This window comes from Amblyraja radiata, unplaced genomic scaffold (assembly GCF_010909765.2).
Source record: "Amblyraja radiata isolate CabotCenter1 unplaced genomic scaffold, sAmbRad1.1.pri S88, whole genome shotgun sequence".
In the NCBI taxonomy this organism is placed as follows: domain Eukaryota; kingdom Metazoa; phylum Chordata; class Chondrichthyes; order Rajiformes; family Rajidae; genus Amblyraja; species Amblyraja radiata.
This window is the reverse complement of record NW_022630171.1, coordinates 110,491-135,918: the sequence shown is the minus strand read 5'-3', so window position 1 is coordinate 135,918 and position 25,428 is coordinate 110,491. Positions and strand designations below refer to the sequence as shown.

Sequence of the window (25,428 nt, the reverse complement as noted above, 5' to 3'; positions counted from 1 at the left end):
GAAACGTCTGTCTGAAGTCCACAGCACAACAGATGGGCGATTTGAAGTATTTCTCAGTTTTGTCGCTGGCCTCTCCTCCCCACGGACTGCTTGGATCCTGGAGGAGTTTCTGGGTAAATTCCCTCATCAAACAATGTGCCGAGTGAGTGACTGGGTGAAGGGGGAGGTTAAACACCAGATTAGAAATGCAGGCAGTGAGTTTGGTAGAAGGAGGCTCCTGAACACAATGCACTACCTGTTTGAGTCTCAGAATCCTGCACTGGCTCAGCAGACACTGGGATCTGTGGAAACACTTTCATTCTGTGACATGGGACTGACCCCGATTGACTGTATGGTCCTGTCTCATGTCATCAGGCTCTGTGATACAATCAAACACCTGAATCTGGAGAGCTGCCACATTCAGTGTGAAGGTCTCCAGCGGCTGGGACCGGTTCTGCACAAGTGTCAGGAATTGAGGTAACTGTCTGTTTGATGCTAACTGAACTGTAAAATTGTTTCACTATTTTGTTATTCCATCCAGCACCAAATAGGGGGGGAGGGGAGGGGGGCACCCCTCCTATTTTACTCCCCCAGGTCACCGGTGATCGACCCCTTCCCCCGGGTCGCGCGCGTTGCCCGCCTGCCTGCCGCCGTTCTCTGCACGGGGAACATTTCCCGGTCGGTCGGTCGGTCGGGGAATGAGAATAAATGGTGAAAGTCACATAACACCCACATCCACAGATTTGTTCAATAATGTGCTGAGGTGTTTCCATAAATATCCGTTTGGGGGAAGTTATCTATCTCAGCTTCGCCGGGCGGGGTTTGTATCAGTTTGTTTCTTACTCTGTCTGTTTGTGTTTAGACTGGGAGGCAACGACCTGGGAGATTCCGGAGTGAAACTGGTGTTTGCGGCTCTGAGGAACCCGGACTGTAAAATACAGAGACTGCGGTAAGTCCCAGACTGTGAGAGATTGTGTTTACACTCACTGGGTTTCTGACACTGAACATTAATATGATCAGTAATAGTGTCACTGATAAACACTGGGGATTTGCACCGTCTCCTGTCTCTCTGTGTCCCTCACCCTCACTCTCTCTCATCTCCAGGCTGGAATGTGTCGGTCTCACAGATTCTGGAGCCGAGGATCTCGCCTCCACTCTCAGTACAAACCACACGGTGACGGAGCTGTGGCTGAGTGGGAATAAACTGGGAGATTCCGGAGTGAAACTGGTGTCTGATGTTCTGAGGAACCCGGACTGTAAAATACAGACACTGTGGTAAGTCCCAGACTGTGAGAGATTGTGTTCACACTCACTGGGTGTCTGACACTGAACATTAATATGATCAGTAATTGTGTCACTGATAAACACTGGGGATTTGTACCGTCTCCTGTCTCTCTGTGTCCCTCACCCTCACTCTCTCTCATCTCCAGGCTGAATGTTGTCGGTCTCACAGATTCTGGAGCCGAGTATCTCGCCTCCGCTCTCAGTACAAACACCTCACTGACGGAGCTGTTCCTGTCATACAACTCCCTCACAGACCGATGTGTCCCCGCTCTCCGCCCCCTCATACTGACCCTCCCGAGACTAGAGCTGATCGGGTGAGTGTTTGTGTTAATGTTTAATGTGATAAAATATCAGGGGATCCATCCGTCCATCCGCGGGCTTCTTTCTCCTGTGATTCTGTTCTGTAAATGTTGTTGAAATATTAACCCCAGTCCCTGTTATTGACGCTGTTGTTTCATCTGTTTATTTCCTCTTTATTCCTCGACTTGTTTCAGGCTGGTGGGGAATAAGTTCAATCCGACCGGGAAGAAGGAACTGATGTCGCTGCAGGAACCCAGACCCGGACTGAGAGTGGACGTGTGAACAACTCTGTGTGTAAACGTCACCGACCTGGGGACCGGAATATTGTTGGCCGATTCCCCGCCCTCTCCTTTAAACGGCAGCCCTCCCCTTTAAACGGCCGCCCTCCCCTTTAAACGGCCGCCCTCCCCTTTAAACGGCCGCCCTCCCCTTTAAACGGCCGCCCACCCCTTTAAACGGCCGCCCTCCCCTTTAAACCCCAACGCTTCCCGGGCCGGCCGGGCGGTGACATCAGAGGCGGCCCTGCCCGCTGTCACGTGACCCGGGTACGCGGCGCTGCTGATGGTGCCGGATATCCGGTGCTGCCCTCCAGTGGGGGACGGGGGAATTGCAGCGGGACCTGCAGGATTGTCGGATGTGACTTTATCATCAGCGGCCCCCGCTCTTGCTGCGGGTTGATGGTGACAACTGCATCCATTTGGCGGAGAAGATTAAACATGACTCTGGTGGATTCCAGACCAGGGCATCGGACATGTCCTCATTCTTCAGGGAATGGGGGTTCCCCTCTTCTACTATAGATGAGGCTCTCACCAGGCTCTCTTCTATACCCCGTAACTCTGCTCTCACTCCCCAACCCCCCACTCGTAACAAGGGCAGAGTCCCCCTGGTCCTCACCTTCCACCCTACCAGCCGTCACACACAACAGAAAATCCTCCGACATTTTCGCCACTTCCAACGGGATCCCACCACTGGCCACACCTTCCCATCTCCTCCGCTTTCGGCTTTCCGCAGAGACCGCTCCCTCCGTAACTCCCTGGTCAATTCGTCCCTTCCCACCCAAACCACCCCCTCTCCTGGCACTTTCCCTTGCAACCGCAGGAAATGCTACACTTGTCGCTTTACGCCCCCCCTCGACTCCATTCAAGGACCCACGCAGTCGTTCCAGGTGCGACAGAGGTTCACCTGCACCTCCTCCAACCTCATCTATTGCATCCGCTGCTCTAGGTGTCAGCTGCTCTACATCGGTGAGACCAAGCGTAGGCTTGGCGATCGCTTCGCCCAACACCTCCGCTCGGTTCACAACAACCTACCTGATCTCCCGGTGGCTCAGCACTTCAACTCCCCCTCCCCCTCCCATTCCCAATCCGACCCTTCTGTCCTGGGCCTCCTCCATGGCCAGAGTGAGTCCCATCGCAAATTGGAGGAGCAGCACTTCATATTTTGCTTGGGTTTACACCCCAGCGGTATGAACATTGACTTCTCCAATTTCTGGTAGACCCTGCTTTCACCTCCCCTTCCCAGCTCTCCCTCAGCCCACTGTCTCCGCTTCTTCCTTTCTTCTTCCCGCCCTCCCAGTCTGAAGAAGGGTCTCGACCTGAAACGTTGCCTATTTCCTTCACTCCATATATGCTGCCTCACCCGCTGAGGCTGGCAGTATCATCAAGGACCCACACCATCCTGGCCACACACTCATCTCCCTGCTACGTTCAAGGTACAGGAACCTGAAGACTGCAACGACCAGGTTCAGGAATAGCTACTTCCCCACAGCCATCAGGCTATTAAACCTGGCTCGGACAAAACTCTGATTATTAATAACCCGTTATCTGTTATTTGCACTTGATCAGTTTATTTATTCATGTGTGTATATATTTATATTACGGTATATGGACACACTGATCTGTTTTGTAGTCAATGCCGTCTATGTTCTGTTGTGCTGAAGCAAAGCAAGAATTTCATTGTCCTATACAGGGACACATGACAATAAACTCACTTGAACTTGAGTTTTTACAGCGTTTTTGTCTACCTGGTGGAAAGCAAGGATGCAAGACTACAAAGAGAAGTTGATCACCTATTAATTATGCCAAAAATGTATAATGCGCATATAACGATTTTGTCGCGAGTTTTTTTGAAAATTAGCGGGCGATGTGAATCATTGAGAAACGTTTTGGGTTGTGTCAGTGTATTACACCACATCCGGAATATAATGGCGTGTTTGACAAACTCACCACCACTGTACGGGATATTCCTTGAGGGTGGGCGACGTGACTCACGTCGCAGCGGCCTCTGCAGTCCGTCTGTCTCTTTATTATTTGTTGTCTCGTTTGAATGTAGTTTTTTTTTTAACTGGGTATGTGTGCGGGGGGGGGGGGTGACATTTAAAATATTTTCCCTGTAAGGAGAACCCGACCTTTTCCCTGTCGGGTCTCCGTTGTCATTGGGGCCTAGCACCGTGGAGCGGCCTCCAGCAGGAACGACCTGGGGCTCCAGTCGCGGAGCCTGCGGACCTACTCGCCATCGTAGAGCTGGCCGAGTTCGGAGCGGGAGGAGCGGTGGTGGCGCGCTGCTGCGACCCGACCCCCGGAGCTTCGGAGGCTTACCGCAGGTCTGGTAGACGGTGACACCGGGAGCCCTCGGGTCCCTTGTGGGAGACCGCTTTTCAGGGCTTCCGCAATGGCGACTTCACCTGCCCGAGTTGTGGGGTTGAAGATTATCTGGAGCGGGGCATTACATCATCGCCCGGCGCGGCTTTAATGGCCGCGGGACAATTACCATCGCCCGCCGGGGGCTTTGACTTTGACTCTGACATCGGGAGGGGAATGGGAATTGCAGGGGAAAGATAAGTCTTTGCCTTCCATCACAGCGAGGAGGAGATGTGCTGTGATGGATGTTTGTGTAAATTGTGTTGTGTCTTGGTTCTTTTCCTTGTGTGTATGACTGCAGAAACCAAATTTGAACCTCATTGAGGTTCAAATGACAACAAATAAATTGTATTGCATTGTATATTCTTTGTTACTGCGCCATAGTTATAGAGAGAAGTGTAGATTGCTTACTTCTTACCAATTGTAGGAAAGACATTCTTGCCGTAGAGGGAGTACAGAGAAGGTTCACCAGACTGATTCCTGGGATGGCAGGACTTTCATATGAAGAAAGACTGGATAGACTCGGCTTGTACTCGCTGGAATGTAGAAGATTGAGGGGGGGATATTATAGTAACTTACAAAATTCTTAAGTTGTTGGACAGGCTAGATGCAGGAAGATTGTTCCCGATGTTGGGGAAGTCCAGAACAAGGGGCCACACACACAGTTTAAGGATAAGGGGGAAATCTTTTAGGACCGAGATGAGAAAAACATTTTTTTTCGCACACAGAGAGTGGTGAATCTGTGGAATTCTCTGCCACAGAAGGTAGTTGAGGCCACACAGTTCATTGGCTATATTTAAGATGGAGTTAGATGTGGCCCTTGTGGCTAAAGGGATCAGGGTGTGAGGAAAGGGTTAACAGACATGGTTGATTTAGACTAGGGATAGAAATATAACTTAGAAAGAAATAAGATGTCAGCAGAAGCCAGACTGTTGGTAGTATAGAAAGTAACGATATAAAGAACAGAGAGAAATTCTAGATAAAAAGTAGCAACAGAAATACTTCAGTAGAAGTTTGGGTGGACGTTCCACGACGTTCTCGTGGGAATCTGGGTTTTATGTTATGATTGGAAGAAGCACAATGGGTGTGAAAATAGTGAAAAGAAATGTATAAAGATAGACGACATCCCGATCCTCGGTGTGCCTCTAGGGGACATCAGCGGAGAGGCACCTATTCTACAGAATATGAAATTAAAAACACTTCTTTGTCTGAATTTGTCTCAAGAGCATTTGTGATTTTTGAATCTCACAACTTGGGGGCTCGTTTCCGAGATCCAATACTCTAGACAGCTGACGGGAGTAGACGGACGAAGGGAAGGTGCACCCTGCTGAGTTCAGCGGTCTCAGACTCCTTGCTTGCTGTCAGCTGTTTAAGCAGTAGTATCCGGACCAAACAGAGACTCGGCAAAGAAGTGAGAGTAGTAGGAGATCGCGAAAATAATCGAGTGATTCTGTGCATAGACCCCGGTAAGAAACTTTGACTATTATAGTATTACCTGGGCAATTTGATAAGAGATCGGAGAGGAATTCCGATCGAGAGAATGGGAAACGTAAATGAAAAACCTGAAAGGGAGGGGAAAGGCCGTAAGCCAAATCCCCGCATTCTGCCCAATAGTCCATTGGGGCGAATGCTGAACCGCTGGGGGGCAGGAAATACCCAGGGGTTGGAGAAGACAACAATGATAAGGTATTAGGTACACAAAATTGCTGGAGAAACTCAGCGGGTGCAGTGATAAGGTATTGTTGATAAGGTATTGTTATTTTGAATGGCCAAAACACCCGATAAAAGCAGCTTCGGTCTGGTGGCCGGAGGATGGGTCAGATGAGGATTGGGTACAGCAGGCATTGAATGTATATGTGAAAAATAAACCCAATCCAATGATAGAAGAAACCATGTATGCCGCGGTATGGGAAACAGGATGTAATTTGTTGAAATTAAAAGAAGAGGTTGAACAGTTAAATCCCTCTGCACCCTCATGGAATTTACTGGAGAACCTAGCTCCTCCCTATGTACATTGTACAAGGCATTGGTGAGGCCAATTCTGGAGTATGGTGTACAATTTTGGTCGCCTAATTATAGGAAGGATGTCAACAAAATAGAGAGAGTACAGAGGAGATTTACTAGAATGTTGCCTGGGTTTCAGCAACTAAGTCACAGAGAAAGGTTGAACAAGTTAGGGCTTTATTCTTTGGAGCGCAGAAGGTTAAGGGGAGACTTGATAGAGGTTTTTAAAATGATGAGAGGGATAGACAGAGTTGACGTGGAAAAGCTTTTCCCACTGGGAGTAGGGAAGATTCAAACAAGGGGACATGACTTGAGAATTAAGGGACTGAAGTTTAGGGGTAACATGAGGGGGAACTTCTTTACTCAGAGAGTGGTAGCTGTGTGAAATGAGCTTCCAGTGAAGGTGGTGGAGGCAGGTTCGTTTTTATCATTTAAAAATAAATTGGATAGTTATATGGATGGGAAAGGAATGGAGGGTTATGGTCTGAGCGCAGGTATATGGGACTAGGGGAGATTATGTGTTCGGCACAGACTAGAGGGGTCGAGATGGCCTGTTTCCGTGCTGTAATTGTTATATGGTTATTATATGGTTACATCAATTATCCGAAGTAGCGCCGTCAATTCAACCCCCGCCCCCACTCGTGGCGACGGGAGTGGAAGAGGTGACACCCGGGTCCGCTCTGGCGGTAAAGAGAAAGGTCAGGGTAAAACAAGAATTTAATGATGATGTTACTGACAGTGATGATACCGATAGTGACCTACCGGACCCCAGGAGTGAGAAAGAAAAAGGAATAAAGAGACAGGAGCCGGTCGGGGTAGATGAATTAAATCCCCCGTCACCAGGAGAGGGAGTCAGAAGGTCAGACAGAGTAAAAAGAGGATTGGTAAAAATTAGACCCCTAAGAGAGGTACCCATGGGAGGACCCCAAGGGAGAATGGGGTTTGTTAATGTCCCCTTAACTAGTACTGAAGTGAGGAATTTCAAGAGAGAAATGAAAAGCCTCCTAGGGGATCCTTTAGGTCTGGCAGAGCAGTTAGATCAATTCCTTGGGCCAAACACTTATACATGGGAGGAGTTGATGGCCATTATGGGGAATCTCTTCACACCAGAGGAGAGGCAAATAATTAGGGCAGCAGCAATGAAAAAGTGGGAACAGGAGAACCCTCCAGGGCAGCAGAATGCGGCGGCAGCAGATAAATTCCCAGTACACGAGCCAGATTGGGACAAGGGAACAGAAGCAGGACGAAGGAATATGAAGGACCTGCGGGTTATAATTATATTCGAACGAGCATTTGAGAATGGACAGCAGAAAGATGAGGCCCCGACAGTGTTCCTTCAAAGACTCAGGAAGTACATGCAACAGTATTCTGGAATAGACCCGGACTCAGGGGCAGGACAACAATTGCTTAGGGCCAATTTTGTGACCAAATCCTGGCCTGATGTAAGGAAGAAATTAGAAAAGATGGATGACTGGAATGAGAAACCACTACCTCAGTTGCTTACAGAGGCCCAGAAAGTGTACGTGCGGAGAGATGAGATAAAACAGAAGGGGAAGGCAATGATTATGTTGCAGGCTGTAGAAAAACAGCAAATAATGAACAGATAGAGACAGGAAAGTTCCTGAGACAGGATGATAAGGGAGTTACTCCCGAAAGTAGCAGATAAGAAGACGGCAGAGGCCGCGAAAGGGGGATGTGATAGAAGACGGCAAAGGCCGGGGACAACAGTGCAGGCAGGGAGAAAATATAAATTGAATAATCTATTTGAAGTAAGAATGAAACGAAGTGATTTGTTTGAAAATCGGTTTGGAACAAATGGTTGAAATGAGCAAGTTGTAAAATTGAACACAGACGCCCCCGTGGCGGAGGTGGGAATTCCCACTGTGTTTGGGCCGTGATATCTTTGTATCCTGGTAACCTGAAAAAGAGAAGTTGTAAAAATCGTTTCTTGATGTTCTTTTAGATTTCTTGTCAGTAAAGTTAACTGGAAATAAGTTAATTGATGAAACATGACCAGCTTTTATGTTGTTTTATGGTAGACATACAAGTTGAGAAACACAGACAGAGAGAGAGAGAGAGAGAGAGACAGACACAGAGACACAGAGAGAGCCAGATACAGAGAGAGAGAGAGAGAGTGAGAGAGAGAGAGACAGACACAGAGACAGCCAGACAGAGAGAGAGAGATTTTATTTATTTAGCGAATGCAAAGTCCTTTAGCCAAGCAGTTGCCTCTTGATCTGCTGTATGAAGGATGACAAGTCCTCCTTTGAGTCTTTGTTGAAGGCATGCTTCAATGATGTGTTGTAAGGGAGTGCCACAAGCACACCGTGGGGTTGGGCTGCTGCCCCATTTGTGAAGGCTGGCCAAGCAGGGGCCATGTCCAGTCCTGAATCTATTCAGCATCGAGAAAGAGAGAGAGAGAGACAGAGAGAGAGAGAGAGAGACACACAGACACAGTACGAGTAAGACAGTACCCCCATTTCGACCGAGGGACGAAAAGGCTTACAACCGATCATTGAGAATTTATTAGAGGACGGGTTATTGGAACCATGTATGTCCCCCTACAATACTCCGATCCTACCAGTCAGAAAGACCGACGGGACATTTAGACTCGTACAGGACTTGAGGGAACTGAACAAGGTGGTCCAAGCCCGACACCCGGTAGTGCCTAACCCTTACACCATCATGGGACGGATACCCCCAAGCCACAAATGGTTTAGTGTGGTAGATTTAAAGGATGCCTTCTGGAGCTGTCCGCTGGCAACAGAGAGTAGAGACTTATTCGCCTTTGTGGGAAAACCTAAAAACCGGGCGAAAGCAACAATTCCGGTGGGCGGTGCTCCCTCAAGGTTTTACAGAATCACCAAATTTATTCGGCCAAATTTTAGAGCAGGTATTGGAGGATTTCCCAGGTACACGGGGAAACGCAACTATTACAGTATGTGGATGACCTCCTTTTGTCAGGAGAGAGAGAAGATGAAGTAAGGGACGCCACAATAAGCCTGTTAAACTTCTTGGGAAGGAAGGGGTTAAGAGTGTCCCGTAACAAGCTTCAATTTGTGAAACAAGAGGTAAAATATCTGGGACATCTGATAAGTGGAGGAAAGAGACGAATCAACCCCGAAAGGATAGCTGGGATCACGGGAGTACCACTACCAAAGAATAAGAAAGAGATCCGAAAATTCCTGGGATTGATAGGATACTGTCGACTGTGGATAGATGATTACTCCAGACAAGTGAAATTCCTGTATGATAAATTGGGAGAAGAAAAAGACAAAGTTCAGTGGACCCCAGAACAGGAGTTGGAATTTGGGAAATTAAAGAACAGTTTGATTACTGCTCCCGTGTTGGCTCTGCCCTCAGTAGAACGACCTTTCCACCTGTTTGTAAATTCAGACAAGGGGGTGGCACTAGGGGTACTCACCCAGGAAAGAGGGGGAAATCGACAGCCAGTGGCCTTCCTCTCGAAAATATTAGATCCAGTCTCCAGGGGATGGCCGGGATGCATACAAGCAGTAGCAGCTACCGCAATATTGGTGGAAGAGAGTAGGAAATTAACCTTTGGAGGCACTCTGGTTGTTTCTACACCACACACAGTAAGAACCATACTCACTCAGAAATCCAACAGATGGTTAACAGACTCTAGACTTTTAAAGTATGAGGCCATCCTGATGGAAAAAGACGATTTGATGATAATTACGGATAAGAACCTTAACCCAGTCCCAATTCCTGTATCCAGCAGGAGAAACAGGGTGACAAGGAAGAGGGCCCAGTACACTGCTGTAGTGAAATAATAGATTTACAGACAAAAAGTAGAGAAGACTTAGAAGAGCAACCTCTGGCTGAGGGCAGCCGGTGGTTTATAGATGGATCCTCCAGGTGCATAGATGGAAAAAGACATAGTGGGTACGGTATAGTGAACGGGGAAACGATGGAGGAAATTGAAAGCGGCAGGCTGCCTGGTAGTTGGTCAGCTCAATCTTGTGAATTATATGCATTAATGAGAGCTTTAGAATTATTGGAGGGGAAGGAAGGAACAGTATATACCGATTCAAAATGCGCTTTTGGAGTAGTACACACCTTTGGGAAGATCTGGAAAGAGCGAGGAATGATAACAACTCGAGGTAAAGAATTAGCGCATGAGCAATTGGTAGGACAGACACTGGAAGCCTTGCAAAACCCAGAACGAATAGCCATAGCATATGTGGCAGGGCATCAGAAGGGTAACACCCTGGAGGCCAGAGGAAATAGGGCAGTGGATGGGGTTGCAAAAAGAGCAGCCACAGAACAGATGGTAGAAATGAAGTCACTAATACCTTTAAGGGAACCAGAGGAAAAGATACCTATCTTTAGTGAGAAAGAACAGGAAAACATGAAAGAAATGGGGGCTCAGCGTACTTCAAATGGGAAATGGTGGACACCAAATGGAAAGCAGCTATTGAACAAAGAAATAATGAGGGAGTTATTAGGGAGATTACATGGACAAAGCCATTGGGGAACACAAGCCCTCTGTGACACCCTCCTCAGAACCTACGCTTGCTGTGGGATATTTACCATGGCCAAACAAGTCATAAGGGGCTGTGTAATATGTCAGCGAATTAATAAGAAAATCATGAGAGCAGTCCCAGGAGGAGGACAACCATTAGCAGTTAGGCCCTTCCAAAGAATACAGATAGATTTTACCGAGCTGCCCCGGGTACGAACATGGAAGTACCTGTTAGTGGTAGTGGACCATTTCACCAGATGGGTAGAGGCATTCCCCACGGCAACTGCCACCTCACAGGCGGTAGCCAAGATATTATTAGAACAAATTATACCCAGATATGGGATTGTGGAAACAATAGACTCAGATAGAGGGACCCATTTTGCCTCCAAAACACATGAAATGATATGTGAAGCACTGGGAATAGAATGGAAATTGCATACACCATGGCATCCCCAGAGCTCAGGAAAGGTGGAAAGAATGAATGGCACCTTAAAGACCCAAATCACCAAGTTGATAGAGGAAACGAGACTCCCCTGGACTAAGTGCCTTCCGATAGCCCTGTTGAGAATCCGAACGGCACCTCGAAAAGACATAGGGATATCACCATATGAAATGTTATTCGGGCTCCCATACTTAGGGAAGATAGAAGGAGTCCCAACAATACAAGGGAACGATGTGTTCCTGAGGAACTATTTACTGGCAGTGTCCCAATCTCTTGCAGAACTAAAAATTAAAGGATTGCTGGCCCAGAGCCCACCACTGGACTTTCCGATTCACTCAGTCAAGGCTGGAGACTGGGTATTAATAAAAACGTGGAAAGAAGAAAAGCTGCAACCTAAGTGGACTGGACCCTACCTGGTGTTACTAATCACGGAGACAGCAGTACGAACAAAAGAGAAAGGGTGGACACACGCAAGTCGAGTTAAGGGTCCTGTGGAGGCCCCACCAGACGATATCAGCCCGTGGACTGTGCGCAAAGGAGAAGAACCATTGACTTTAATATTTACCAAGAACCCGCAGGAAAAATGAAGATTTCGTGTTGGTGGGTCGTGTGTTGGGTGGTTACCCAACTTGTAAGTAATGTAACATGCATAAAAATCACAATACCACAGAATAGAAGGTCCACCACCATCCCATTTAATGTATGTAAAGGAAAATGGTGGTGCGGCTATAGAATGTATGTATGCACCCATCCCTGTAAAGATTGGCACGCGGTGTTTACTTCATCAAAATATGGGTGGCATCGGACCACCTATCAAACTGATAGGTGGAGAGTATATCAAAACCCGAACGAGAAATTGCCAGGACGCGTATATGTGAGCATACAGAGTGTCCAAATACAGGAAAGTGGTAGGGTATTGGATATGTGCAGATAAAACAGGGAAGGACGCATGTCTGAAGTTTGAGATAGAAGTAAAGTGAGATGGGAAGATGGTAATATACGAGGATAGGGGAGAGGTGTTCAAGATAGATGACAGTCAGAATAGGGATCCCGGGGCAACACCAGCACCACCAGTAGTCAGCAATGTCACCAGGGAAAATGAGTCTAAGGATCTGAAGATAATGATAGTAGCAGGAGAAACAGGATTAAGGCAGTTATATAAGAAAGGAATACCAACAGGGGGAAAAGGAGCCAACACCTGGCTTGCCTGGATGATGTACACAGCCAGAAGTATGCAACGAACCAATTGTTACGCCTGCGCTGGAGCTAGGCCTCAGCTGGTCCCAGTACCATTTCCCCTGAATTGGGATAGAACACCTAGGGCTATGACATGTATACTACAGCTATTCACGAATCCCCTCTTACCAAAGAATGTGATATGCCAGAGTTATCATTACCTATTTCCGGCCAGCAACAACAATACGAAGGGCCGAAGGGAAGACCCTCGACCTCCTCCATTTACCATTCCTTTTGGGGAGGAGGGGTTTGAGTGCTGTACAAGAAATAACCCAGAGGGACAGGACATGGGGAGGTGCTCAACTCCAATAAGACGTATAATATAACGGCTGAGGAACAGGGGCCACTGTTCAATAGCTCCTGGCTGAAAAAGCAGATAGTCAGTAGAGCCGATGTCTGGTGGTGGTGCGGGGAGAATACCCTGTGGCCCCGGTTACCAGGGTCATGGACGGGAACCTGTACCCTCATACAACTGATGATGCCGTTCACCATAGCAGTAGAACATGCTGTAGAACTCGATAAAGGAAGCCGACGACAAAAGAGAAAGGTGAGAGGATCATTCGACACACACATCTATATAGATGCGATAGGGGTGCCAAGAGGGGTACCCGATGAATTTAAAGCCAGAAATCAGATAGCTGCGGGCTTTGAGTCCATACTCTTCTGGTGGTCCGCAATTAATAAAAATGTGGACTGGATCAACTACTTATACTACAATCAACAACGCTTTATAAATTACACTCGAGATGCAGTTGAAGGATTAGCGGAACAACTGACAGCTACCAGCCAAATGGCCTGGCAAAATCGCATGGCCTTGGACATGCTACTGGCTGAGAAGGGAGGGGTGTGTGTAATGTTTGGCGAACAATGTTGCACATACATCCCCAACAACACTGCTCCGGATGGGTCAGTATCAAGAGCCCTAGCAGGTCTCACCTCTCTGTCTATCGAATTGGCTGAGAACTCTGGAGTAGACACCTCCTGGACCGGGTTTCTAGACTCCTGGTTTGGGAAATGGAAGCACATCTTTACATCTGCCCTAACATCAGTAATAGTCATGGCAGGGTTATTGTGTTTGTTCGGATGTTGTATCATTCCCTGCGTACGGGGATTGGCTCAGCGATTGATAGAAACAGCCCTGACGAAGAACAGTGCTGCCACCATAATGGCCTTCAGAACACAGTATGACCAACGAGAGGAGGATAGGGAGGTAAAGAATCTTCTGCTAGCATTAGAAAAGGAGGAGATAGTATAAATCAAGGGTGCGTAGCAAAAAGAAAAGAATGGATTGTGAGGAAAGAGTTAACAGACATGGTTGATTTAGACTAGGGATAGAAATATAACTTAGAAAGAAATAAGATGTCAGCAGAAGCCAGACTGCTGGTAGAATAGAAAGTAACAATATAAAGAACAGAGAGAAATTCTAGATAATAGCAGCAAGTACAGATGGTGACATTTCAAGGATGAGAGTCAGAAGATAACCACAGTCAGACAAGAACATAACGGGAACTGGGGGAAGGGGCATGAACTACTCTGTACTGCTCTTGCTTGATGAGATGCCATGAAAATGTACTCACACCCACTATGACAAGATGCCTAATTTAAATGCACATGCGATGCATGATAGGGGAGGTGCCTTTGACGTTGGGTGGGCGTTCCACGACGTTCTCGTGGGAATCTGGGCTTTATGTTATGATTGGAAGAAGCTCAATGGGGAGAGATGAGAATGTGATAATAATGAAAAGAAATGTATAAAGATAGAAGACATCCCGATCCTCGGTGTGCCTCTAGGGGACATCAGTGGAGAGGCACCTATTCTGCAGAATATGAAATTAATAAAAACACTTCTTTGTCTGAATTTGTCTCAAGAGCATTTGTGATTTTTGAATCTCACAGGGGGAATGTCAATATTGAGGCCTGTGCCACTACTGCACACAATACTCCAGGTGTGGTCTCACTAGGTAGCAAATGTTACAAAATGTTGAGATTTAAAAAATCAAGTCTGCAAGTTATCCCATCAGATAAAGCATAAAAAGAAGTTTAATTTGACACTTAATTCACTTTCATATCTTCAGTATTAAAAAAGTTATGGCCATTTTCATACTTCGGAAAATAGCATCTTGTTCCCAATTGCTTTTCCATTGACTTAACACAAAAGCTGTGATCGAGGACAGTCAAAAGCCCATAACTTTATTAAAAAGCAAGAGAACTGAAAGACATTTTCAGTTATTATAAATTGAAGCATTCTGAAACAAATATTAAACAATCTTACTTGGATGACCTGAAATTAAAGCATACCCAATTAGTAGCTAATTTCCAAATTCAATTACTAGATCTAAACATCTATCCATCTCTAGGAAAAACATTTTTAAATAGCCTAAGTGTTCTCTTGCTTTTTAAGAAGGTTATGGGCTTTTGACTGTCCTCGATCACAGCTTTTGTGTCGCGGCTCCCGGATTGGGTCGGACCCGAGGAGGGGGGCGGTGCCTGGGTTGCGCTTTGTGACGTCGGGGCCGGTGCGGGCCGGGTCGAGGCCGCTCAGCGACAGGAGCTCACAGGTGGGAAACACACGGCCCCGCGTCATCACCCCCCCCCCGCGTCATCCCCACCCCCCACGCGTCATCACCCCCCCCGCGTCATCACCACCCCCCCCCGCGTCCATCACCCCCCCCCCCGCGTCATCAACCACCCCCCCCGCGTCATCACCACCCCCTCCTCCCCGCGTCATCACCCCCTCCCCCCGCGTCATCACCCCCCTCCCCGCCGCGTCATCACCCCCCCCGCGTCATCAGCCCCCCCCCGCGTCATCACCCCCTCCCCCCCGCGTCATCACCCCCTCCCCCGCGTCATCACCCCCCTCCCCGCCGCGTCATCACCCCCTCACACACACACCGGCCCTGACGTCACAAAGCAACCAGGCACCGCCCCCCTCCTTGAGTCCTCCCAGTGTAGCGCCCCCTGGTCCTCCCACTGTAGCGCCCCTTGGTCCTCCCACTGCAGCGCCCCCTGGTCCTCCCACTGTAGCGCCCCTTGGTCCTCCCACTGCAGCGCCCCCTGGTCCTCCCACTGTAGCGCCCCTTGGTCCTCCCACTGCAGCGCCCCCTGGTCCTCCCACTGTAGCGCCCCCTGGTCCTCCCACTGTAGCGCCCCCTGGTCCTCCCACTACATCGCCACCTTGGTCCTCCGACTGCAGCGCCCCCTGTCTGTTGTAGACCGCGGTGCAACTGGTCCTCCCATCGTAGCGCCCCCTGTCTGTTGTAGACCACGGTGCATCTGGTCCTCCGACTGTAGCGCCCCCTATCTATTGAGGACCGCTCTGCATCTAATCCTTCGCTTCTAGCGCCCCCTGTCTGTTGTAGACCGCGGTGCAACTGGTCCTCCCACTGTAGCGCCCCCTGTCTGTTGTAGACCGCGGTGCAACTGGTCCTCCAACTGTAGCGCCCCCTGTCTGTTGTAGACCGCGGTGCATCTGGTCCTCCCACTGATGCGCCCCCTCTCTGTTGTAGACCGCGGTGCATCGCCCTCTGTTCCTCCCACTGTAGCGCCCCCTATCTATTGAAGGGCGCGGTGCAACTGGTCCTCCCACTGCAGCGCCCGCTATCTATTGAGGACCGCATTGCTTCTAATCCTCCGACTGTAGTGCCCCCTGTCTGTTGTAGACCGCAGTGCATCTGGTCCTCCGACTGTAGCGCCCCCTGTCTATTGAGGACCGCATTGTATCTAATCCTCCGGCTGTAGCGCCCCCTGTCCGTTGAAGGGCGCGGTGCATCTGGTCCTCCCACTGTAGCGCCCCCTGTCTGTTGAAGGGCGCGGTGCAACTGGTCCTCCCACTGTAGTGCCCCCTGTCTATTGAAGACTGCGGTGCATTGTCTCTGGTCCTCCCACAGCAGCGCCCCCTGTCTGTTGAAGGACCGCGGTGCATAGCCCTCTGGTCCTCCGACTGTAGCGCCCCCGGTCTGTTGAAGACCGCAGTGCAGCGGCTCGGGTCCTCCCACTGTAGCGCCCCCTGTCTATTGAGGACCGCAGTGCATCTAATCATTTGACTGTAGCGCCCCCTGTCTGTTGTAGACTGCAGTGCATCTGGTCCTCCGACTGTAGCGCTCCCTGTCCGTTGAAGGGCGCGGTGCAACTGGTCCTCCCACTGTAGCGCCCCCTGTCTGTTGAAGGGCGCGGTGCATTTTCTCTGTTCCTCCCACTGTTGTGCCCCCTCTCAGTTGTAGACCGCGGTGCAGCGCCTCTGGTCCTCCCCACTGTAGCGCCCCCTGGCGGCGGGAGGCCACTGTGCACCTATCCACGTTCCCCATAGGCGCTGCCCGACCCACTGAATCTGTGACCTTCTTACCATGAAGCATGTCGCCCCCCCCAGGTGACTCAGCGCCAACCAACGGCGGTCCCCCTCGGATACGGGGTGACATCAGGGCGCCGTCGCCAAGGTCGGTGTCGAGCCCCCACTTCTCCCCTGCACTCCCTGCTCCCCCTCCCCTCCCCTCCACCGTCCTCATCACCCTTCCCCACTTGCCTCCTCACCATCTCTCTCCTTCATAGAAACATAGACAATAGGTGCAGGAGTAGAGGCCATTCGGCCCTTCGAGCCTGCACCGCCATTCAATATGATCATGGCTGATCATCCAACTCAGTATCCTGTACCTGCCTTCTCTCCATACCCCCTGATCCCTTTAGCCACAAAGGCCACATCTAACTCCCTCTTAAATATAGCCAATGAACTGTATGGCCTCAACTACCTTCTGTGGCAGAGAATTCCACAGATTCACCACTCTCTGTGTAGAAAAAAAATGTTTTTCTCATCTCGGTCCTAAAAGATTTCCCCCTTATCCTTAAACTGTGTGTGTGGCCCCTTGTTCTGGACTTCCCCAACATCGGGAACAATCTTCCTGCATCTTAGCCTGTCCAACCCCTTAAGAATTTTGTACGTTTCTATAAGATCCCCCCCTCAATCCTCTGAATTCTAGCGAGTACAAGCCGAGTCTATCCGGTCTTTCTTCATATGAAAGTCCTGCCATCCCAGGGATCAGTCTGGTGAACCTTCTCTGTACTCCCTCTATGGCAAGAATGTCTTTCTTCAGATTAGGAGACCAAAACTGTACGCAATACTCCAGGTGTGGTCTCACCAAGACCCTGTACAACTGCAGTAGAACCTCCCTGCTCCTATACTCAAATCCTCTACGGCAAGAATGTCTTTCCTCAGATTAGGAGACCCGCCTCCTTTCTCTCCTTCCCACCTCCCTCACACCTTCATTTCCCCCCCCCCCCCCTCACTCCCCCCTCTCCCCTCGCACACCTCCTGCCCTCTCCCCCCCTTCAAGCACAAGTAATGCTCACATGTTAGTAATGTCCTGTTTGCCAGCTTGAAGTGGAAAGTTTCTATTTATTTATTAGAAGTACAATAAGTTACAGTAATACACACCACATATATCTTATTATGTTTGTTCCACCCCTTCATTTTTTGAGCTTTAAGAAAGATAGAAAGAAAGGAAGTAAGGACAGTGAGAAAGAGTCGTGTTAGTGCAGGAAAGTGTTGGGAAAAATAAAAGCCCATTAGAAAAAGAGTTAGAGAAGAAAGTTAAGAAATAGACCCTAGAAAAGAGAGAAAGAAAGTGAAACAATTGCTCCATTATAAAAAACTACGTAAAAAGTAGGTATGTTGTAAAACGTACCTGAAACGTCGCTGAAAATCTGTCCCAGCCCGTGTGCGCGATTATGGCGCCGTTTAGAGGGGGGCGGGTTTAAAACACGATTTTCCCTAGGCTGTTCAAATCGAGGATGTTCAGCCTAGTTAATTATTAACGAAAAATCGCTGGAAGATTCCGTCGCTTGAGCTATTATTACTTTTAGGGGATTTATCTAATTGTTACCCCGACCGCCGTCAACGGGCCAGATCTCATACAGGGGACAACGGAAGGTAGGCTGTTTATTTTTACATTAAAAAGGGCTTCTTAAGATCCCTTTATACAAAGTTTAATATTGCGAGCAGCTAATTTTGGGCCCATTATATCCCGCAGTATTTTTCTGGGCATTTGAGGGCACAAATCCACCGCAATGTGAACGTTCTAAACCAGCGCGTTCACAGGATTCCACTCGAAAGCTGATTTAAATGGACTTTAATTTACAGCAATTGAACACAAAATTCCTTCCATTTGGCCTATAAATTAATGTAAATGAGATTTAAAAATCATGTTTGATTGTGAATTATTTGTGAATATCATTTGGACACTTAGGCTATTTAAAAATGTTAATCATTTATTAAGAAATGGATAGATGTTTAGATCTAGTAATTGAATTTTGTAATTAGCTACAATTGGGTAACTAACTAATTATAGTTATAGTTATAGAGTTATAGAGGGAGTGCAGAGAAGGTTCACCAGACTGATTCCTGGGATGTCAGGACTGTCTTATGAAGAAAGACTGGATAGACTTGGTTTATACTCTCTAGAATTTAGGAGATTGAGAGGGGATCTTATAGAAACTTACAAAATTCTTAAGGGGTTGGACAGGCTAGATGCAGGAAGATTGCTCCCGATGTTGGGGAAGTCCAGGACAAGGGGTCACAGCTTAAGGATAAGGGGGAAATCCTTTAAAACCGAGATGAGAAGAACTTTTTTCACACAGAGAGTGGTGAATCTCTGGAACTCTCTGCCACAGAGGGTAGTCGAGGCCAGTTCATTGGCTATATTTAAGAGGGAGTTAGATGTGGCCCTTGTGGCTAAGGGGCTCAGAGGGTATGGAGAGAAGGCAGGTACAGGATACTGAGTTGGATGATCAGCCATGATCATATTGAATGGCGGTGCAGGCTCGAAGGGCCGAATGGCCTCTATTCCTGCACCTAATTTCTATGTTTCTATGTTTCTATGTTTCTATATGCTTTAATTTCAGGTCATCCAAGTAAGATTATTTTATATTTGTTTCAGAATGGTTCAATCTATGATAACTGAAAATTTCATTCAGTTCTCTTAAGTTTTAAGAAAGTTTTGGGCTTTTGACTGTCCACGATCACAGCTTTTTTGTTATGTCCATAGAAAATCAATAGGGAACAAGATGCTCATTTCCGAGTATGAAAATGGCCATAACTTTTTTAATACTTGGGATATGAAAGTGAATTAGGTGTCAAATTAAACTTCTTTTTATGCTTTATCTGATGGGATAAATTGCAGACTTGATTTTTTAAATCTCAAAGTTTTGTAACATTGCTCCAAAAAGGGATATACCAACTTCATATTTTTCATCCCCCGTTACCAGATCCTGGCACCATTTATTTTTTAGATTACTGTTACACCTTATGCTTGTAGTAAGTGCATAAATGCAAACCACGTCTTTTGGAAGTGGTCTGCTTTGCCTGCGAGGAGGAGTCTCATATCTTCCAGGTGTAATGTTTCGAACATGTTTGAAATCCACATTTTTATTGTTGGTATAGGAGCGTTCTTCCAGAATTTGAGTCTAAGCTATAACAGTTGACCCTCTGTGTTCCCCTCCTGCAGGTTTTAGGAGCCATTGCTGTGGACAGAGAAACGGGGACTTGAGCGGCCATTGAGGGTGGCCAGGGTGCCGGTGAGCCCCCCCCCCCCTCCCCCCCATCTGCTCGGTGTGCGGGCTGAGCTTCGAGGGGCTGAACATGACGGGGCACAACAAAGAGAAGCGTTATGAGTGCGATGTGTGCGGCTTGGCCTGTGGGTGCCCGAGCAAGCTGGAAATCCACCTGCGGGTGCACACGGGAGAACGCCCCTTCGGCTGCTCGGAGTGCAGCAAGAGCTACAAGACGGCGCAGGACCTGAAGGCCCACCGGCGGGTGCACACGGGAGAACGCCCCTTCGACTGCTCAGAGTGCGGCAAGAGCTACAAGACGGCGAAGGACTTGAAGATCCACCGGCAGGTACACACGGGCGAGAAGCCCCACGACTGCCTCACCTGCGGCAAGAGCTTCACCTGGTTGTCGGGGCTGCGGGATCACCGGCGGGTGCACAGCAGCGAGCGGCCCTTCACCTGCTCCGACTGCGGCAAAGGCTTCAAGACGTCCAGCGTCCTGAAGGTGCACAGGCGGCTGCACACGGGGGAGCGCCCCTACACCTGCAGCGACTGCGGCAAGGGATTCACCATGTCCAACCACCTGCTGGTGCACCAGCGCACCCACACCGTCGAGCGCCCCTTCACCTGCGCCCAGTGCGGCAAGGGCTACACCCGCTCCACCCAGCTGCTGAACCACCAGCGGGTGCACACCGGCGAGCGTCCCTCCCTCAGGCCCTTCGGCTGCTCCGACTGTGGCCAGGACTTCAAGAGTGCGGGGGACCTGAAGGTCCATCGGCGGGTGCACACGGGCGAGAAGCCCTATGGCTGCCCCACCTGCGGCAAGTGTTTTTCCCGGTCGTCGGGGCTGTGGGAGCACCGGCGGGTGCACAGTGGAGAGCGGCCCTTCACTTGCTCCGATTGCGGCAAAGGCTTCAAGTCGTCCATGCACCTGAGGGTGCACCGGCCCGTGCACACCGGGGAGCGCCCCTACACCTGCGGCGACTGCGGCAAGGGCTTTGCCCAGTCCAACAACCTACTGAAGCACCAGCGCACCCACACCGGCGAGCGCCCCTTCATCTGCGCCCAGTGTGACAAGGGCTTCTCATGCTCCAACCAGCTGCTGTCCCACCAGCGGGTGCACTCTGGCAAGAGGCCCTTTGTCTGCTCCGACTGTGGCCAGGACTTCAAGGGGGCGCAAGAGCTGAAGACCCACCGGCGGGTTCACACGGGCGAGAAGCCCTATGTCTGCTCCACCTGCGGCAAGAGCTTCGCCCGATCGTCGGGGCTGTGGCGGCACCAGCAGGTGCACGGCAGCGAGCGGCCCTTCTCCTGCTCCGACTGCGGCAAAGGCTTCAAGTCGTCCACAAACCTGACAGTTCACAGGCGCCTGCACACCAAGGAGCGGCCCTACATCTGCGGAGACTGCGGCAAGGGCTTCACCCGCTCCAGCAGCCTGCTGCTGCACAGGCGCGCCCACACCGGCGAGCGCCCCTTCACCTGCGGCGACTGCGGCAAGGGCTTCACCTGCTCCAGCAGCCTGCTGGTGCACCAGCGCACCCACACCGGCGAGCGCCCCTTCACTTGCGCCCAGTGCGGCAAGGGCTTCAGCAACTCCTCCAACCTGCTGTCCCACCAGCGGGTGCACGCCGGCGACCGTCCCGTCCCCAGCCCGGTGTGTGGAGAGCACCTGGCCTCCCACGCCCTGTCTCGCCAGCCCTACAACTGCCCGGACTGCGGTGAGGCGTTTGACAGCTCGCGGGGGTTGCGGCAGCACCGGCGGGCCCACGCCGGCGAGCGGCAGCTCCCACTGCGGCAAGCGTTTCAAGAGAGCACGGGAGCTGCGGGAGCACCGGCGGATACACACCGGAGAGAGACCCTTTGTGTGCGCTGAGTGTGGCAAGGGTTTCACCCGCATGTCCAGCCTGTGGCAGCACCGGCTCACCCACAGCGGTGAGCGTCCCTTCCCCTGCCCGTCCTAAGGGCTTCACCCGCCTTGACTAACTGCTGGAGCGTCACCCTGTCCTTCTGTCCAGAGATGCTGCCTGTCCCGCTGAGTTACTCCAGCATTTTGTGTCCTTTTTTGTGAACCAGCACCTGCAGTTCCTTGTTTTTAAACCATTCTGGTGAACCATCTCTGCACCTTCCCCAAAGCCTCCACATCAGTCCTGTAATGGAGTGACCAGAACTGTATGCAATACTCCAAATGCTACCCGACCAATGTCCCTTAAAGCTGCACATATACATTCCCCTCTCCTTATCTCACACCCTTTTATCTCCTTATTTTCCCTTGCCTCTGTCACTCACTCCACTCATCTGCCGATCATCCCCTCATCTGTTAATATAGTTTCAGTCTGAAGAAGGGTCCCGAACGGAAATGTCACCTATCCATGTTCCCCACAGATGCTGCCTGACCCGCTGAGTTACTCCAGCACTCTGTGAAACGTCACCTATCCATGTTCTCCACAGATGCTGCCTGACCTGCTGAGTTACTCCAGCACTCTGTGAAACGTCACCTATCCATGTTCCCCACAGATGCTGCCTGACCCGCTGAGTTACTCCAGCACTCTGTGAAACGTCACATATCCATGTTCTCCACAGATGATGCCTGACCCGCTGAGTTACTCCAGCACTCTGTGAAACGTCACCTATCCATGTTCTCCACAGATGCTGCCTGACCCGCTGAGTTACTCCAGCATTCTGTGAAACGTCACCTATCCATGTTCTCCACAGATGCTGCCTGACCCACTGAGTTACTCCAGCACTCTGTGAAACGTCACCTATCCATGTTCTCCACAGATGCTGCCTGACCCGCTGAGTTACTCCAGCACTCTGTGAAACGTCACCTATCCATGTTCTCCACAGATGCTGCCTAACCCGCTGAGTTACTTCAGCACTCTGTGAAACGTCATCTATCCATGTTCCCCACAGATGCTGCCTGACCCGCTGAGTTACTCCAGCACTTCGTGTTAGAGTCACAGAGAGATAGAGTGTGGAAACAGGCCCTTCGGCCCAACTTGCCAACACCGATCAACATGTCCTGGCTACACTCGTCCCACCTGCCTGTGTTTGGTCCATATCCCTCCAAACTTGTCCTATCCATGAACCTTGGTGGCAAAAACAGGAAAGCAGACTATTATCTAAATGGTGGCCGACTAGGAAAAGGGGAGATGCAGCTAGACCTGGGTGTCATGGTACACCAGTCATTAAAAGTGGGCATGCAGGTTCAGCAGGCAGTGAAGAAAGCGAATGGTATGTTAGCTTTCATAGCAAAAGGATTTGAGTATAGGAGCAGGGAGGTTCTACTGCAGTTGTACATGGTCTTGGTGAGACCATACCTGGAGTATTACGTACAGTTTTGGTCTCCAAATCTGAGGAAGGACATTATTGCCATAGAGGGAGTACAGAGAAGGTTTCTCAGACTGATTCCTGGGATGTCAGGACTGTCTTATGAAGAAAGACTGGATAGACTTGGTTTATACTCTCTAGAATTTAGGAGATTGAGAGGGGATCTTATAGAAACTTACAAAATTCTTAAGGGGTTGGACAGGCTAGATGCAGGAAGATTGCTCCCGATGTTGGGGAAGTCCAGGACAAGGGGTCACAGCTTAAGGATAAGGGGGAAATCCTTTAAAACCGAGATGAGAAGAACTTTTTTCACACAGAGAGTGGTGAATCTCTGGAACTCTCTGCCACAGAGGGTAGTCGAGGCCAGTTCATTGGCGATATTTAAGAGGGAGTTAGATGTGGCCCTTGTGGCTAAGGGGATCAGAGGGTATGGAGAGAAGGCAGGTACGGGATACTGAGTTGGATGATCAGCCATGATCATATTGAATGGCGGTGCAGGCTCGTAGGGCCGAATGGCCTACTCCTGCACCTAATTTCTATGTTTCTATGTTTCTAACCTGTCTATCACTTTCTTAAAAGTTGGGATAGTCCCAGCCTCAGCTACCTCCTCTGGCAGCTTGTTCCATACACCCACCACCCTCTGTGTTGAAAGATTACCGCTCAGATTCCTATTAAATCTTTTCCTCTTCACCTCGAACCCATGTCCTCTGGTCCTCGATTCCCTCACCCTGACCATCACTTATGCAAACTGTAATGTTTTATTAATAGTGTATTATGTGTAATTCTTAATTGTTATTGTGTGTCGTGTTGTTACCTGTGAGTGGAGCACCAAGGCAAGTTCCTAGTATGTGTACATACTTGGCCAATAACCCTATTCATTCATTCATTCATTCTTTCATTCATTAAAAACACCGAATGACGTGGCCTCCACAGACGTCTGTGGCAATGAATTCCACAGATTCACCACCCTGACTAAAGGAATTCCTACTCCTTCCTAAAGATATGTCCTTTAATTCTGAAGCTATGACCTTTCCCACTAGTGAAAACATAGAAAACATAGACAATAGGTGCAGGAGTAGAGGTCATTTGGCCCTTGGAGCCTGCACCATTCGCCATTCAATATGATCATGGCTGATCATCCAACTCAGTATCCTGTACCTGCCTTCTCTCCATACCCCCTGATCCCTTTAGCCACAAGGGCCACATCTAACTCCCTCTTAAATATAGCCAATGAACTGTGTGGCCTCAACTACCTTCTGTGGCAGAGAATTCCACAGATTCACCACTCTCTGTGTGTGAAAAAAATGTTTTTCTCATCTCGGTCCTAAAAGATTTCCCCCTTATCCTTAAACTGTGACCCCTTGTCCTGAACTTCCCCAACATCTGGAACAATCTTCCTGCATCTAGTCTGTCCAACCCCTTAAGAATTTTGTAAGTTTCTATAAGATCCCCCCTCAATCTTCTAAATTCTAGCGAGTACAAACTGAGTCTATCCAGTCTTTCTTCGTATGAAAGTCCTGACATCCCAGGAATCAGTCTGGTGAACCTTCTCTGTACTCCCTCTACGGCAAGAATGTCTTTCCTCAGATTAGGAGACCAAAACTGTACGCAATACTCCAGGTGTGGTCTCACCAAGACCCTCTCAACAAAACATCCTCTCCAGGTCCACTCTTTCCAGGGCTTTCACTATTCGGTATGAAACACATTCTTGCCATAGAGGGAGTACAGAGAAGGTTCACCAGACTGATTCCTGGGATGTCAGGACTTTCATATGAAGAAAGACTGGATAGACTCGGCTTGTACTCGCTGGAATTTAGAAGATTGAGGGGGGGATCTTATAGAAACGTACAAAATTCTTAAGGGGTTGGACAGGCTAGATGCAGGAAGATTGTTCCCGATGTCGGGGAAGTCCAGAACAAGGGGCCACACACAATTTAAGGATAAGAGGGAAGTCTTTTAGGACCGAGATGAGAAAAACTTTTTTCACACACAGAGAGTGGTGAATCTGTGGAATTCTCTGCCACAGAAGGTAGTTGAGGCCACACAGTTCATTGGCTATATTTAAGAGGGAGTTAGATGTGGCCCTTGTGGCTAAAGGGATCAGGGGGTATGGAGAGAAGGCAGGTACAGGATACTGAGTTGGATGATCAGCCATGATCATATTGAATGGCGTTGCAGGCTCGAAGAGGGAGTTA

General features: G+C 49.3%; 1 protein-coding gene across 1 annotated transcript in view; it reads left to right on the top strand.

The window, feature by feature from the left end:
• LOC116969566 (zinc finger protein 34-like) overlaps positions 1-25,428 on the top strand; it is a 32,853-nt gene that overhangs the window by 6,017 nt on the left and 1,408 nt on the right. The window contains exons 4-6 of the mRNA XM_033016405.1: positions 20,386-20,495; positions 20,544-20,843; positions 21,153-21,369. Coding sequence (XP_032872296.1) covers positions 20,386-20,495; positions 20,544-20,843; positions 21,153-21,369 — 627 coding nt within the window. The remainder of the gene's footprint in view (positions 1-20,385; positions 20,496-20,543; positions 20,844-21,152; positions 21,370-25,428) is intronic.